This window comes from Bacillus rossius, chromosome 2, assembly GCF_032445375.1.
Source record: "Bacillus rossius redtenbacheri isolate Brsri chromosome 2, Brsri_v3, whole genome shotgun sequence".
Classification (NCBI taxonomy): domain Eukaryota; kingdom Metazoa; phylum Arthropoda; class Insecta; order Phasmatodea; family Bacillidae; genus Bacillus; species Bacillus rossius.
The window spans coordinates 103,108,387-103,124,091 of record NC_086331.1 but is presented as its reverse complement, the minus strand read 5'-3'; the positions used below and the strand labels follow the sequence as shown (position 1 = coordinate 103,124,091).

The 15,705-nt window shown below is 40.0% G+C and overlaps 1 protein-coding gene across 1 annotated transcript in view; it reads left to right on the top strand.

The window, feature by feature from the left end:
* LOC134529535 (uncharacterized) overlaps positions 1–15,705 on the top strand; it is a 67,830-nt gene that overhangs the window by 38,555 nt on the left and 13,570 nt on the right. The window contains exons 8-13 of the mRNA XM_063363731.1: positions 1,280–1,455; positions 1,940–2,054; positions 3,512–3,644; positions 7,788–7,930; positions 12,092–12,298; positions 14,055–14,201. Coding sequence (XP_063219801.1) covers positions 1,280–1,455; positions 1,940–2,054; positions 3,512–3,644; positions 7,788–7,930; positions 12,092–12,298; positions 14,055–14,201 — 921 coding nt within the window. The remainder of the gene's footprint in view (positions 1–1,279; positions 1,456–1,939; positions 2,055–3,511; positions 3,645–7,787; positions 7,931–12,091; positions 12,299–14,054; positions 14,202–15,705) is intronic.

The window sequence follows — 15,705 nt, the reverse complement described above, 5'->3', positions numbered from 1 at the left end:
CTTTACATTACCTCAGTTAAATCTGCTTGTTCCAGGTTTTGGCGCGCCTTTTCTCAACTTCATTTTAGAAACAAGCAACAACTAACCCGGAAATTTTCCTCGGAGATTTACTCTATCTTTTAGCCAACATAAATTGTCTGTGCAGAGTCACTATACGTTATGTTTATTTGTTGTATGCATGGCTTTATTTCGTATAAAAACTGTTATAAATAATGCAATAACTTGAAGGTTCAGGCATTAAATCACCTCCCAAAATGCCAAGGCCATGTAAGGTGACTGCGGATGCTATGGACACGTTCAAAGACAAAACTTGATCCTGTATAAAACTTTTCACCCGGCACGAGATACACCCGCAGAGACATAACCTAATGGTTGATTGGTAGAGACCTGCAAAATTCGCGGTTTCGATGGCCTTCAGCATAGACTGCACATACCCCTGTACACTCGGGCAAATAATGTAAGTTCATTGGCTGCCGACTTGTAAGTCGTCTCAGCTCGTTTGTCTGTGATTCGATCCTTCTTTGGTTGAGGGTTTATAACTGGTTGAGATTCGTCCAGATGAACAGTAAGCCAATAGCAAAATTATCTAAGAGGTATATATGTGTTTGAATTCTAGCCTATCACCGAATCAATCCGCGAATTTTGCAGGTCTCTATTGATTGGTTGAGAGAGGGTGGGTTGGATACGTTCCTTCCAGCATTTTAAAGACAGATTAAAATAATTACATTAAATTTGTTACATAAGGACACAGAGAGATTATTTTGTAAGAGCATTGCAATCCTCAGTGGGCTACAATAATGTATTTCCTCCGCATTCTAGCCTGACGTACGGTACATCATATACAGAAGCGGCAGGAATTGTGTTAGCATGTAGTCTATATTTAATGCCGGTTCACACCCATTTTTCTGTATGTTTGTCTTTCATACTTACTTGACTTCTGTGTTTCATGTATTACATAACATTTACCTATATGTATTTATGACTTGTTTCAACGACGTCATCAAACTAATTGACTTTAAAGCAAAGTATTAACAATTAAATAAAAGTACAAATTTAAAACGTTCTGTTTTCTTCTTCTTTTCAAGCAAAATTATCACTTTAAAATTCTACGGGTAACCATGGTGTTCTAAAAGTAAGCCATTCCCTGAGATTTTTGTGTAACCGTCAATTTACTTTTAAAATTATGTTATAAAGAAAACTCACCCCATCGTTCACAGAATTCTGGCTGATTTAGATATCTAGTGGTTGTAACCTGACGGTCATGGTTTCCTGATTTCAGGCTTGACCTTGGCGAGCAACATCCAGACGTGGAACCAACAGGCGCCAGAGCTGAGACTGTCGGAGGTGCTGGAGATGTACTACTCGGAGACGGGCCTCTTCCAGACGAGGTTCCGCTCCTGCCAACGGAAGGACAACTTCGTGGGCGTGGCTCCGAGTGCAGAAATGGCGCAGCAGGTACGACACATGCTAGCACAGAGAGAGTTGAAGAATCGATCATGTACTTCATTTCTTAATTATTTTTTTTAACCAGATGTCTTTGTAGTCAACTTTTGATTTTGAAATCTTTGCTGCGAGTTACTTTCTTTTCTATAATTTTTTTTGTGTGAATGTCAAGGTCAAGGTTAGTTTCAGCTTACAAAAGCAGGCAACTATCCTGACATTTGTACTAACATTTTCATTATACCATTTCTGAAAGTTGTCACTGACAGGAGTGTACGAGGGGGTGATATAAAACCCCACCCCCACCCCCAAACCTAAAAAAAAATCTTTTACTACCACCAAAAAATGGAAATAATTTAAAAGCAAACAGTGGGAGAAATGGTTATATTCCCTCTCCCCCACTTTTTTTTGTCAATGATAACATTCTATAAATGCTGTGTTTCCACACAAGTGATTATCTGGAAATTAACTGCAGGGCTGTTTGTTGTGTTTTGTTTAGACTTCCAGCTTTGCAGTGGTTCTGGACCCCCAGAGCATATCGCCAGCCCGCCTCAGCTTCTCCGCCATCAGGAACTATTCGCAAATCGCCTCCAACCAGCTCACCACCTATGTGCGTAAGTAACTGCTGTGGTCGATGCTGCCAAGGGCGAAAGTAATCCGTCTCAGTCTGAAAGCCCGGCATGTTTGATGCCATTGGTCGAAGAAGCGGATTCAATCCTGTCTACTAACTTGCATGACGTCAGCATATGATAACTATTCAAATAACCGCATTTCGCGAGGTGGAAACTTACGTTCTTCAATAAAAAAAATTATTCTTTACTGCATTTTAAAATATCAAATATTTCAACGTTTAATTATCTAAATATATGTCATAACCAAACACGTGAAGAACAAATACTTCGGTAAAGTGATTTTGCTATGCTGCTGGAAACTTCGAAACTATTCGAAAATGTGCCATGCAACATTTTTTTAAGTAAAAGTTAAGTTTTTCTAAATAATAGAGCTTACAAAATCTTTATTGCGGCTTGGCCAGGAAGTTAAGCGAGGTTGCGACCTTTATTGAATTAAATTAGTCAAATTCAGTCTATTTAGATAGATAAACACTTGAGTATGCATACTATTGGAATGAAAAAGTTTTCAAAAACAGAAGGATATTTTCGGAAAAAAGTATCATTTGTGTTAGGAGTAACTGTTTGAATAATAGATGTATCTTACATTAATAATTAATAAAAGTACGCTACAGTAGTGCTTTATAAATGCAGATCTGCCACTAGTTTACTTCGCGTTAGAAGTTTTCCAAAGCAGGTATAAAATTATTAAACTTACAAGATTTGTGGCCTGGTACGCTTCGGATTCAAGCTACAGTTGACCAACATTTTTGTTTGTAAATAGCTTCTACGTCTGGTGAAAATAACTATGATTTTTTTCCCTTCAAAATCCTTATAAACTGATTTCTCAACACACTAAAGCGATGGTTAGGGGCATGCAGATTTCGCGAAAAGATTTTGAGACTAGATGAAAGTTAAAACACTATAGCATCGTCTGTTTTTTCGTGATTGGGCGAGTTTCTCCCAGGTACATATCGATTGTAACAACACCAATCGCAGTAATTCATCGCGGAAGTAAACGCGTCCTGAGTGGCCCGGTCAAATAGGGCAACGACTTCTCTCGCTAGACCGCCGCCAATCACAAGGCAGAAACCACATGTGCGGGTATACCTTGTTGCAGTATAATAAGTAGAGACTGGAAAAATTCGCGCTTTTGATGACCTCTAGGATAGACTCCACAACCCTACACACTCAGGCAAATGCCACTTGCTCATTGGCTATTGACTTGTGACACCCGTCAACTGGGACGCTTGCGATTCGATACTTTTTTGATTGAAGGTTTTCCATTGGCTCAAAGTCCTTTAGATAAACTGTAAGCCAATCACAGAAGCAATATAAATGTACAGTTGTTTGCATTCTAACATATCGTGAAATGAATCCGCGAAATTTTCCGGTCTCTAATAATAAGTGTTCAGATCTTTCCGCGGAAAATGCCTGCCCCTAGCGATGGTTCTCCCTTGCAGCCTCCGGATTGGTCGACCAGGCGTGCCGCACGGCGCAGGACGGCAACACAGCAGTCTCGCCGAACATGGCCGTCGACCTGCTGGTGGTTCTCGACAGCGGCTGGGACTACAGCTACGTCACGCGGCTCCTGGCGTGAGTAGGGCAGCGTTCACGTTACCCGCACCACTCCAAACAAGGTTTCATAATCATTACGTGTATCATCACAGTTTTGTTTCAACTTAAAAAAAAATTAATAAACTTGGAAACTAGTTGTCAAAAAAACTTGCCTTTCAGCAGGATTTGGATACTTCTTCTATCCTCGCCGTTTAATTATTTATTTAGTTACTTATTCACAGCAAAATTCAGCTTTTGGCTGTTTTACAATTGGTATGAGTGATAAAGAACAAACACAAAATCTCAATGAATACATATCTATATGCTTACACCATACATTTAAAAAAAATATATAGACACACAATACAGAACTTATATTGTTTGTCTTCTTGGTTGAAGCCGCGTCGAAGGGAAAGATTTCGCGCTTTCGTAGAGACTACAATCTAGAAGCCAAGAAACTCCAGGCAATGGCTATGAATGCTTGCCATATTTATAAGTGATAGGGGAGGACGGGGCAAGTTGGCGATGTTAAGAGTTCGTCATTTTTTATAATTTTAATCTTGGAAATACGATTTCCTTCTTTCCACACACGATTAGAATAGTCTTTTGTCGTGGTGTAACTACATGGAAAAATCTATATTTCTATATTATCTCAAAAATTCTGCCCTTTTAAAAATATAATGCAAATGTGCCATCTTGCCCCGTTACCGGGGCAAGATGACTTTGACTACGGGGTAAGATGACATTTCTGCACAAGTTTAAACATATTTATTCTTAGAATGCAAACTAATGTAAATTAACTAATTTAACATTGTTACATCCTTTTTTTACATATATGGCATATTATTTAAGGCTTGGTTTGTTGAAAATTACAATTAATAGTTAACTTACATAACTAATTCAGAGTTGGTGTTTTTATAAACAATAATCGCAAACAAATTTTCCTCCTTCAAAGTTCGAGCAGTCCTCATGCCACCATATGTGGCATTTGCAACACTCGATCCAATCTTCTGATGGAGGGTCGACATAAATCTCATCACACACAAGACACTGCACTTCGAATATTTGAGCTGAAGTCATGCCTGGCGAAAGTTGGAGCTTCTTGGATTTTTCTCGAGAATCGAACTTCAGTTTCTTAGTAACAGTTCCTTTTTTTGCATCTCGAGACTCATGTCTTTATTGCTTCAAACGTTCTTGTTCTATCCTCTGAGCTTTTCTCTGAACCAGCATCGCTTTCATGGGTGAGCTTGTGATGACACTTGCACATTGCTTATGACTTATCATTTTTCTCACATATGATCTTTCTTTAGGCAATGGTTTGAAATCGAAAACACTTCGGCACAGTTTTGGCTCAACAGGAGTAGCATTTCTTATAGGCCCTATCTTAATGAGAGTAGCATTTCTTGAAAGTCCTGGCTCAACGGGAGTAGAATTTCTTGAAGGTCCTGGCTCAATGGAAGCTGCGGGAGAAGTATTTATTGAAGGTCCTGGCTCAATCGGAGAAATATTTCTTGAAGATCCTGGTTCAATGGAAATGTCATTTCTTGAAGGTCCTGGCTCAATGGGAGTAGCATTTCTTTATGGTCCTGGCTCAATGGAAGTAGCATTTCTTGAAGGTCCTGGTTCTTCAGTTTTCTCTGCCTGATGTTCATTAACTGCTTTTTCCATAGCAAGATCATGATCGGTGGGGTTCGCTGCAGCTAAATCATGCTCGGCAAACACAAGGGGATCATAAGGCTCAATTCCACATTCTCGGAACCCATTGACTGCATTACCGACTGTAGCTGCTTTTAAATAAGCAGTGCTTAGTAGCTCACCAATTTTTTTTGTCAGTTATGGCTTGCCCTGGATTAGTGACCATTAAGTTGTCACAAGCTTGACTGTAATAGGTTTTTAATGGCCCAAAAAAGGAAACATCCAGCATTTGAAGACGATGGGTAGTGTAGGGTGGAAATCCGACCATAACGATGTGATTTTCCCGGCAAAAGTTTATAGCCTCCAGTGTTACGTGTGTTTTATGGTTGTCAACAAGCAACAGCACGTGAAATTCACTGGTTGGTTTCACATGTTGTTCGAAATGTTTCAAAAACAACACAAATATTTCTCCATTGCTCCAACCATTATCACTGCAATGTCCAACGGTTCCCGGAGAGGCTCTTTCCACAAGTTCAGGTCGCATCCGTTTTCTTGCGAAAACCAAAAAAGGGGGCAGGTAATATCCGCAAGCATTAATGCAACAAATAATAGTAACATTTCTTCCTCTCTCTGCCGAAACGATCTTGGAAACACTCTTACTTCCTGTGGGTGAAATAACCTTTGGTAGCCTATTAGATACAGTGGAAAGTGCAGATTCATCTGCATTGTAAATGGCAGAAGCTGGAAATCTATGTTTTTCCCGCACTTATTTCAAAATTAAGAAAAACTTGTCAACATTTGGCTTGTTAAAGCCCATTGCTCTGGCAATAAATGTTTCCTCTGGTCTCCGAAAACTGAACTTACATTTTTTCATAAAACTAGCCAACCAATCCTCACCTGCCATCCTGGTCTCCACATTGAACGGATGCGAAATTCCACTTTATTCTGCAAAGTAAAACACAAGTTTTCTACATTGCTGCTTTGTCATCCCAAAAAACATGTTATCCATTGCTGTCGAGTAGTTCCTTAAATATTCTAGCTGCTCTTCAGTGAAAACTTCTCGAAATCTTCCACCATGAATAGGCATTTCCTAGAAAGAAAATACAATTAGGTAGGCTAAATACTTTTTAATTAGAATTTTTGTTTAATGAAAGCCTGTAGGGCATGAACAATTAAAAAACAACTGTAAAAAAGCACTTGGGGCAAGATGACGAGTCGTCATCTTGCCCCAGTCAACTTGCCCCGATCAGCAATGTTATTAGTATTGGATTTTTTCGCTAGGAAAAAATATAAAAGGTTAACAATATATAGTGGTTAAGAAAATTATATTGTCTAAGGTAATAATGTATGGCATTGAATAACCAAATATCTTACCTGTTTGTCCATGAGATATTACTTCGAAGTTCTTGAAAATTACAATACGTCAGACCAAATGTAAGAACATCATCTAACAAACAACTAAATGGTGGCAGCGGCTTCACTGTGCGATTCTTTAGTGCCCACCAGTGTGGAGCGCTAGTAGTGTCTGTTAGGTGGTGCTATCTAATAACATGACGTGGAACTAAGTCATTCGTCGTCTTGCCCCGCTCGTCAACTTGCCCCGTCCTCCCCTACATCTTTAAGCTCCCCTGGTATGCCATTCCATGTTTTGCATGCCAAGTAGATGAAAGAGTGCTTGTAAACTGATTTATGAATTTTGGGTAACTGAAAATAATTCTTATTTCTCGGGTTTTGATGATGAACGAAATTGAAGCTGACAAACCTATCCTATTAGATATTGTGAAGCATCATTGTCTATTTCTTTTTTTAACTGAGTTGTTAAATGGTAAATAATTCTATTTTTTCATGTTCAGCAAGGTATTAGTGGTCCTTCCTGCGATGATAGAGTTTATAAAATTAAACGCAGTGGTGTCCTTCAGTCACTGTCAGCTCGTTTCATTTTAGGTTTGAGCTAAACCATCGATCACCGCACTCCTTTCTTCCTACACCATGTCATTATTCTGAATATTATCGTCTCCTAAGTCAAGCATTTAAGCCACAAAAATATTTTGATACATGCAGTTCAAGCAAACTACACCCTAAAGGTTTAATGAATTTGAAGGAGTGGTGATCTGCTTTATAAAATATGCATGTCAATATCTAACAGTATTTCATATAGGCAAATATGACTCAAGGCTAAATCTTTTTTTTAAATATTAAATGCTTGAACACAGTAGAAAATTTGGTTGAGAATTAGCTACTCAACGCAAGAGAAATGTTTAGATATGCCTACAAGATAATAATGTTCCACGAGCGGATAAGAGAACCTGAAGCATTGAGAAGAGAGATTTGAGGTAAAATAAACATTTGATCTATCCGGTTATTGATATTCACAGTGGATTTGTTAAAAAAAATTAGCTCCGTTGAACAGTTTTTAACCACAAGTTTACGATTTATTTTCGTTTAATGTAAAGAAAAATTTTGGGAAAGGAAAGGAATACGTGGCAATTCACATAAAAATGTAGCAACCACTTATTCTGATCACAAAATAATTCTTTATGTTTACAGGACCTTAATGGATAGACTCCAGGTGAACCCATACTTCAGCAACATTACAATTATAGCCGGCCAGCAACCCCAGTTGTTGCTTAATTCCACCAGCAGACAGACCGACTTCTTCACTAATTTCACTTCAAACGCTTACGGCAACTGTGAGTACCGTGATCCACTACTCTTCTTTACCCAAAAATGTCAATAATTGAAATGGTATTAAATACTTTGCAGAATTTCCAGCCAACTATTATAAACGTGAGAACAATGTTAAGAATAACAGACTGTATAATGTGTTCAGCTTTGGTGGTGTGAAGATGATCACGCCAAACTAAAAGTAATGTATGTTGGAGGATCGAGCCACTCAAGATCATGTTAGTGACTGAAACTTAGATTTATTTCCCTTTAAAGTAACATCTCCTGGTTACAGCAGAACTCCAAAAACTTTTGAAGTGTAACATTTTTGCTGAGGGGGTATCAATTTTCGAGCTTTACGAAAATTCCGATCGCATGAGGAGAAATAACTATGTATGTGATGGAGAAACCAAGAGAGGAGGGGAATAGTTAAATAAGTAGTAGGGGAACCGATAGAGGAGAAGGCAGGGAAATATAAAAATGACGCAGTATACTTGCGGTCTTGCTCTCTTGCTCTCTTGCACTCTGGCGCTCTTGCGCTCTTGCTCTCTTGCTCTCTTGCGCTCTGGCGCTCTCGCGCACTTTCAAGTGCGCAGTTGTTTCTTGGGGGTGTACGCCGCACTATCCCCACTCCGGGGTCGCTGGTGCGGTCTGTGATCGCTGGAGCAGCCTTGAGCTGGCTCCACGTGGCGGCGTGCGGCTCAGGTTGAACCCTGCCATGCTGGAGGGATAGGCGGGTAACGGCGGTAAAGATCCGCCGGTGCCTGACGCCAAGCCAACTTAAGGGAGTATTGGAGTATGTGGCAACACAACGGGGTTTGAGCTTATTGTTGTGCACCACGCCACAGGCCATATTTGAAAGAAAATGTTCTTTCATGTATGTATTATTAATTTAATTACTTGTGTAAATCAGTATTGTTAAACATTGTTATGTGAGTATTGTTTTAGCTATGTAAGTAAATATTTCTACTGGCATAATGCTTTTCACACTTTAGTTTGACATGAGTAATTATTTGTCACAAATAATCATTTGATTAACTAAGTCACACGCCGTATTATAGTTACGAGCTCATGCGTGTGTAAATATGTTAAGTTCAACTAAGAGGCGTGAATATTTCTCGATCGGAGTGTAGCTGTGGTTGACTGCGGCTCAACAAAGTAGCATTGAGCTAGGTCCTATTCGTATGCCATGTTGTCACTTTCACATACCAGATACCTACCTCAGACTACACATGTGCATTTGGACAATTAGTTAATCTGCATAAACTACCTAATTATTGGCAAGCTTCAAGTTTAAGAATTATTTAAAATCAAAGTTTGTTTTAAATGTTTCAGAAAATATGTTAGTACATATTTTTATTAAAATAATATACAATTTATTTATTCGTGTCGAAAAGAGTTATTTCATTTGAGATCATACCCGCGTCCTTACTATTCTCAATTATTATCTCTTGTTCTATAAAAAAAATATTAGTAATTATCTTTATCCATAACCAATAACCAAGAAGTTTCACATCTGTCGCGCGTGGACTCCACTCACACGTTTTTGTGAAAGCTTCTATGTTTTACATATTATTATTTTATTTATAATGTTGGTGAAAAAAGTTCATAGCAAATCTTGCCTACAACTTGGCATCTGAAACAGAAGCTTAAGGTGTATAAACAGCTTGACATACTTTAATATTTAATTGCTTTATAAGCTGTTTGGTTATAGCTGTAAATTTTATAGAGAAAAAACTTCCTGGCTTGCAACCATCACACCAGGAAAGTTAAACTGATATCTTTATTCAGAAGACTTGAAAAAGCCGATTAATATGAATTTGCAGAAATACCAAAAATTTAACTCTAAATCTTCGTTGAAAAAAAAGGCTCGATATAGAAATATTCCAAGCCCGTGAGGACTGATCCCTTTTCGGCCACAGAGAAAAGTGTTTGTAGAAGCTACAAAATATATATTTTTTAATATTAACTTCGCCAAATATTTATTGGTAACAGGAAAATAACATTTATACCTAAAAACATTTTTTTTTAGTGACAATATTTTTTGCTGTCTCTAATATGCCACTAATGGAAGTTAGAAACTTTTTTGTCAATAGAAAATATTAGGTTTATTATATATATTCAGAAAAAAAATATGCTTCCGGTGACCACAAAATCGTTTAAGAGCAGTGAGACCTGTAAGATTACTAACGACTCGAACCACTAAGACGCCGATTAAATGCTCATAAATGGATTCATGCCAGCTTTGAGGCCGAGTTTTCGACTCTCGCCACATGAGCTGTCACGTCAACGCTCACACCCATCAAGGACTCTTGGTGGAAAATGGCAACCTTTTGGTTTCATAAAGTTGCAAATCTCCCTTCTCGCTGAAGCATGACTGTGTCGTCCTTTGAACTAATTTTATGTCCTTTCTCCGGCTAGACCAGAGAATGGCGAAGGACTATTATTGCGAGAACAGCAATAAATAAAACCATTACATTAAAAGATTGTATCTCGTTAAACTTGGCTGCAGGTGGTTAAACTCATTAAGACTTTACCATATTAATTACTTATTTACTATCAGTAGGTACCTATTGGACCGAAAATAACAGACTGACTGTGAGTAGGTATGCTCTGTTCGTATGAGGACACCACCGGGCCGGAAGGGGGGATTCAGGAAATCGCGGCAGCCATATTGGATTTGGTCACTTCCGGTGGCCATCTTGGATTATGTCATTTCCGGTGGCCATCTTGGATTGTGTCACTTCCAGCGGCCATCTTAGATGACTCGACATTTACTTTTGCCCCCGACGGCCATCTTGGATTCTGTGCGCCATTTTGTTTTCTAGAACATTTCAAAAACAAAACACAGAAAAACACAGGAAAAAAATTACAAAAATCATCAAAAAATTAGCAATTAATTTACTGATTAATTCGATAAATTACAGTTGCTAGTTTGATTCTTGGCTAGTGCAAAACTTGAATTTAATTAAATATCACATCAATATACAAATATAATGACACGTTAGAGAAAAAATTATAAATAAAAAATGTATTGTGTAAAGTCTACAAGTACAAACAAGGAAATTATTAGCGTTTCTCGATTTATACAGTCTTCTTAGAAGGTGAAGCGAGTCATTTGCATGCCTTGAAACGTGTTTTCAGGGAAGTTCAGATTACAGTCGATTAACCAGACACGTTCAATCAGTGGCCAGGCACATCCAGTCGGTGGCCAGGCACATCCAGTCGGTGGCCAGCCACATCCAGTCGGTTGTCTAGGAACGTCAAATAGGTTGGCCAGACACGCACGTCCAGTCGTTGGTCAGGTTAACACGTCACGTTGGTGGCAAGGTACGCCTAGTTGGTGTCCAGGCACGTATTAGGAGGTCAGGCATGTCCAGTAGGTGGTCAGGCACATCCAGTTGTTGGCTAGACACGTCCAGTTGGTGGATTTGGCACTTCCAGTTTGTAGTCAGGCTAACACGATCAGTTGGTGGCTAGGCACATCCAGTTGTTGGTTAGACACCTCCAGTCTGTGGCCAGGAATGATAGATAGGTTGGACAGACACATCCAGATGGTTGGCCAGGCACAACTAGTAGATTGGCCAGGTAAACCCATTTGGTGGTCAGGCACATACAGTCAGTAGCCAAACGACCTTCTTAGTTGATACTTGATGGATATTTTAAACACGTTATATACAATGGCATGCGTATAGGCCAAGCGACTCCAAACCAATAGGTTTAATTGTTCAATATTTGGAATACCTTTCAAACGTGTCATTGACATTAACGCGGCGACTCGCGATAGAAATGGGACCAGTTGCGTTTTTTTTAGTCGCGGCGATAAAGAAAAGTCGCTGGTTTGCATGTATCAGTAACAAAGCATTGGTTCCTTCAAGTGCGACTTTTAAGTCGTTGCGACAGAACAACAGAAAGTCGCCCGTGTGTAAGGGCCCTGACGAAAAATGGAGCATTATATCGTTGCTTCACTAATGCTTACTCGAGAGGGAGGAGTGTGTCGCTGAATATCCCATTTTTCACTTCTCGCCATCGAGCGCCCCACTCCCGAACATCGCTCTTTTCTTTACTTTCTATGAGCCATCACCTGGTTTCTCCCTACCGACTGCATGGAAGTTTCAACTCTAAATATAACAATGTCGCGACGATTGTTGAAGATTGAGATGAGTGGCGGGGGTGGTGTTTTCAAGTGACTCGCGGCATGAACCTCCGGGTGCTGCTCGGCACGACCTTGATGCAGCACTTCCAGAACAAGCTGGAGGACGAGCGACGTGGCAACGTCGCCGGCGGTCGGGCGACTGCGGTGTTGTTCGTGCCTGCCCAGGGCTTCTCCGTCTCGGACGACGACCTGCAGGCCTGCATCGCGTCCTACAGCTGGTTCCGGACGCGGCTTCCAGGTCAGTGTATAGTTCTTTTTGGGGCTTTCCTTCCGTGTACCTTCGGATGTATTCGGTCGTTTCCGCCTCACGATGCCTTCGATCGGGATCTCGTCGACCATGATCGGTCACCTTCCATTTCGAACTGTCCCTGTGCTCGTGCAGGTTTTTACCTGAGCCAAACTTATCATAGTTTTAATCCAGATTTAACATAGGGAAGTTAGTCATGGCATCAATCACTGCCACGGCTAGCCAATCCCGGCACAAAGCACACGATGCATGCTACCCTCTTCCTGCACGGTTAATCCCCAGCATGACTAGGCGTATAGGCTTCATCCTGACACGCAGTTAGGTCTTTCCCTAACACGCACCCATCCTACAAAATACACTTAGTATTAGTTAGGTTAGGGAAGAATAGCATGGTATGCTCGTGTCGTCTGCATGGCGCACTACCACTACCATAAGCCAAATTTAATATTGGATTTACGAACCAATGGCCATGTGTAGCACAGAAGTATGATACATTGAAGAGTCCGGTACTTTTATGCGATTTTTTGGTATAAAGCAAATTCAATTTGCTCATATAAATTTTGTGTTTTCTTTAGTGTTGTCGGCATGAATTATTCTACTATTGTTGCATTTTATGGTTATGAGTCAAGAAACAGGTCCGAAAGAATAGCCTAATTATTTAAAAACAATTATTATTTATTTACTAATATTTGCACTATTAATTAAATTATAAGAATATAATTGTTTGTCTACAATTCAATCACTGTTTCATTAAGTCCACAATTTACTCTCCGCACTGGAGCTTGGCTTGACAGTGGCTCTCTCCACTGCTCGTCTCTTACAGCAGACCTCGATCTCAACACACTGCCTCACACTGCTCACTTATCCGCCGCAAATACAACACCCAGATGCTTCCGTCCCCGATGCACCAATCTCCGCACACGAAGCCCGTCGCTCGCCGGCCGCTACCGCTCACCAAGTGGTCCCTCAACCACTTCACTTCACTTCACTCTCACTCGCTGGTCGGTGTCACCACCAGCCTCTGTCACGCACTCTGCCGGAGGTCGGCGTCGTCTTATATATCTGGGAACTCCCGCGTTATTAAGGTCTCGCAGTCCTCCGAAGGGTCACGTAATCAGAATCCGTACTTAACACTCGAAGGTGCAAGAACTTTGGCGTCCATTTTAAGCCACTTCTCACGGTGGTGCTCTTGGGACGCACATAATGTACCAGGCGAGACAGTAAGGCGTCAAAGCTATTGAAAAGGCGCTGGGTGAGTGGGGGAGATTCAGGCGTTACCTGGTGGCAGCGGGGTTTCCCCATAGATAAGCGCGCCGCGCGCTCCGGCCATCTGGCTGTCTCGTAACATTATTAACAAAATTATTGTTGAACAACCTTACTAAACAAATATTTTTCCTTTAAGTTAGAAAAGACAATTAAATTTCGTAATAGAAATTTTATCTTGAATCACCAATATTTTGTTGGTGATGATTTGTGTGTGCCTAATTTTGTGCATTTTATACTAATAACATTCTGTTTTCCAATTTGTAAAAATTGTGATAATTTCCAAAAGATATGTCTGATTGTAAAACCCATGTTGTAAACATTTTATCAAATAAACTGAATGCGATTCATTATAGTTTAAAACATCAATTAAGGAAGCCATACGCTTTATATTGGGGGGGTTTGAAGAATTTTCAGCCAAGAAGTTCACTGCTTACGAATGTAACATATAACAGGAAGTGACGGAACTGTTGCATTGTTTCAGATGTGAAGTTTTTCTACCTGGTTGCCGGGAACGGCGACCGCTACAGAAGTCTGGTGGATGACGGCAGCAGAGACATCTTCACGCTGACCACAGGGCAGACTGCCATAGAGTCTACAGTGGCCCCGATCGTTGCCAGATTTACCTCGCGTGAGTGAGCGCCGCGTGCGCCAACTGAACAGACTCGCAGCACTTCTTAGCTCGCAACTGTCTACCACTTTTGCTTTTTACTGTCCAATAGTTCTTTGTTTGTGGGTGCAGGCCTATTTGTTGGTTCATGACTTCATATTTCACGCTACTGTTGCCGTGTAACATTTTACAACATTCTTGTTACACCGAAGTCCGTGATGATTATCTGAACACTTGTGAAACGAAGCACTGATAAAAAAAAATCCTGATCGTAAGTTGGGAATAAAAGAAATCTTTCAGTGTTTGCACATTCCTATATTTGTTGGCAGCGTTATCAAGAAAAGCTGAAAAGTTTTTTTTTTTCTATAAGTGAACTGAACATCTAGTTGACACCGAGGCCATTAAGAGATGAAAACACACAACCCGAATCAGGAAAACTTGCCTATGGTGAGGAGCCATCCCAACATTTGCCTGGAGTGATTTTGGGGAACCATGGAAAGTATAAATCAGGATAGAAGGACCGTAATTCGAACCCGGGACCTCTGGAATGCGGGTCGAGTGTATTATCACTGCGCTACCTCGAATCATCATCATCATCATAATCATCAGGGAAAATAGTGCTTCTGCTTGATGTGCTGTAAAACGTGCTATGTATGAAATCTGTAAATTTTAACGTCACTGGGCCAGTAGTATTTTTTTTTGAGCATGAAGCGGAAGATTTAAAACATTATTATACACATACGCCATTGCTGGTTTAAACTGTATGTCAAAGAGAAATCCCGAAGAACGGACACAGAACTATATATATATATATATATATATATATATATATATATATATATATATATATACACAAACACATAGAAAAACAAGACAAAATTAGCCGATGTCAAATGTTGAATGCATAAAAGGGACAGAGATATCCGTGGAAGGAATTAGTCAGAATAATATCATAGCACAGGCGAACAAAGTGAACTGACAAAACGAGAAAGTTTGAACAAGAACAGTACATACAGACAAACAACAACCTTGAAAAAACACAGCGACAAGCACAGGAAACTAACAATGATTAAAAAAACCAGCGATGAAATTAAACAGGCATTATGGACAACATAACGACGACGGCACAGAAGACCACAGTAGGCTCAAAACAGTTGCGACGTTTCGGGAACTGTTCCCGTCATCAGGCACAAACAGCCCACTCTGTTCGTCTGTGCTGTGGTATTTTTATAATTCCTTTAACATTTAAAATATAACATCGGGTGATTCTGTCTTGTTTTTTTCTGTGTGTTTGTGTAATTATACTTCTTTATCCAAACTTTAGGTTTTCTCTTATGGCATACAGTGTCAACATGCAATGACATAAAAGAGGGAGAGCCTCACTACGACCCCACTTTTCCTGTACGTCCGATAATTATGGTGCGCGTACCATGCTTATGGCATACACGTGAACATAATTATTGTGTGTTGTTGGGGATTCGGGGCGAAATTATGGTACGCAGTATGTGTTCCAAGGAGAAATTAT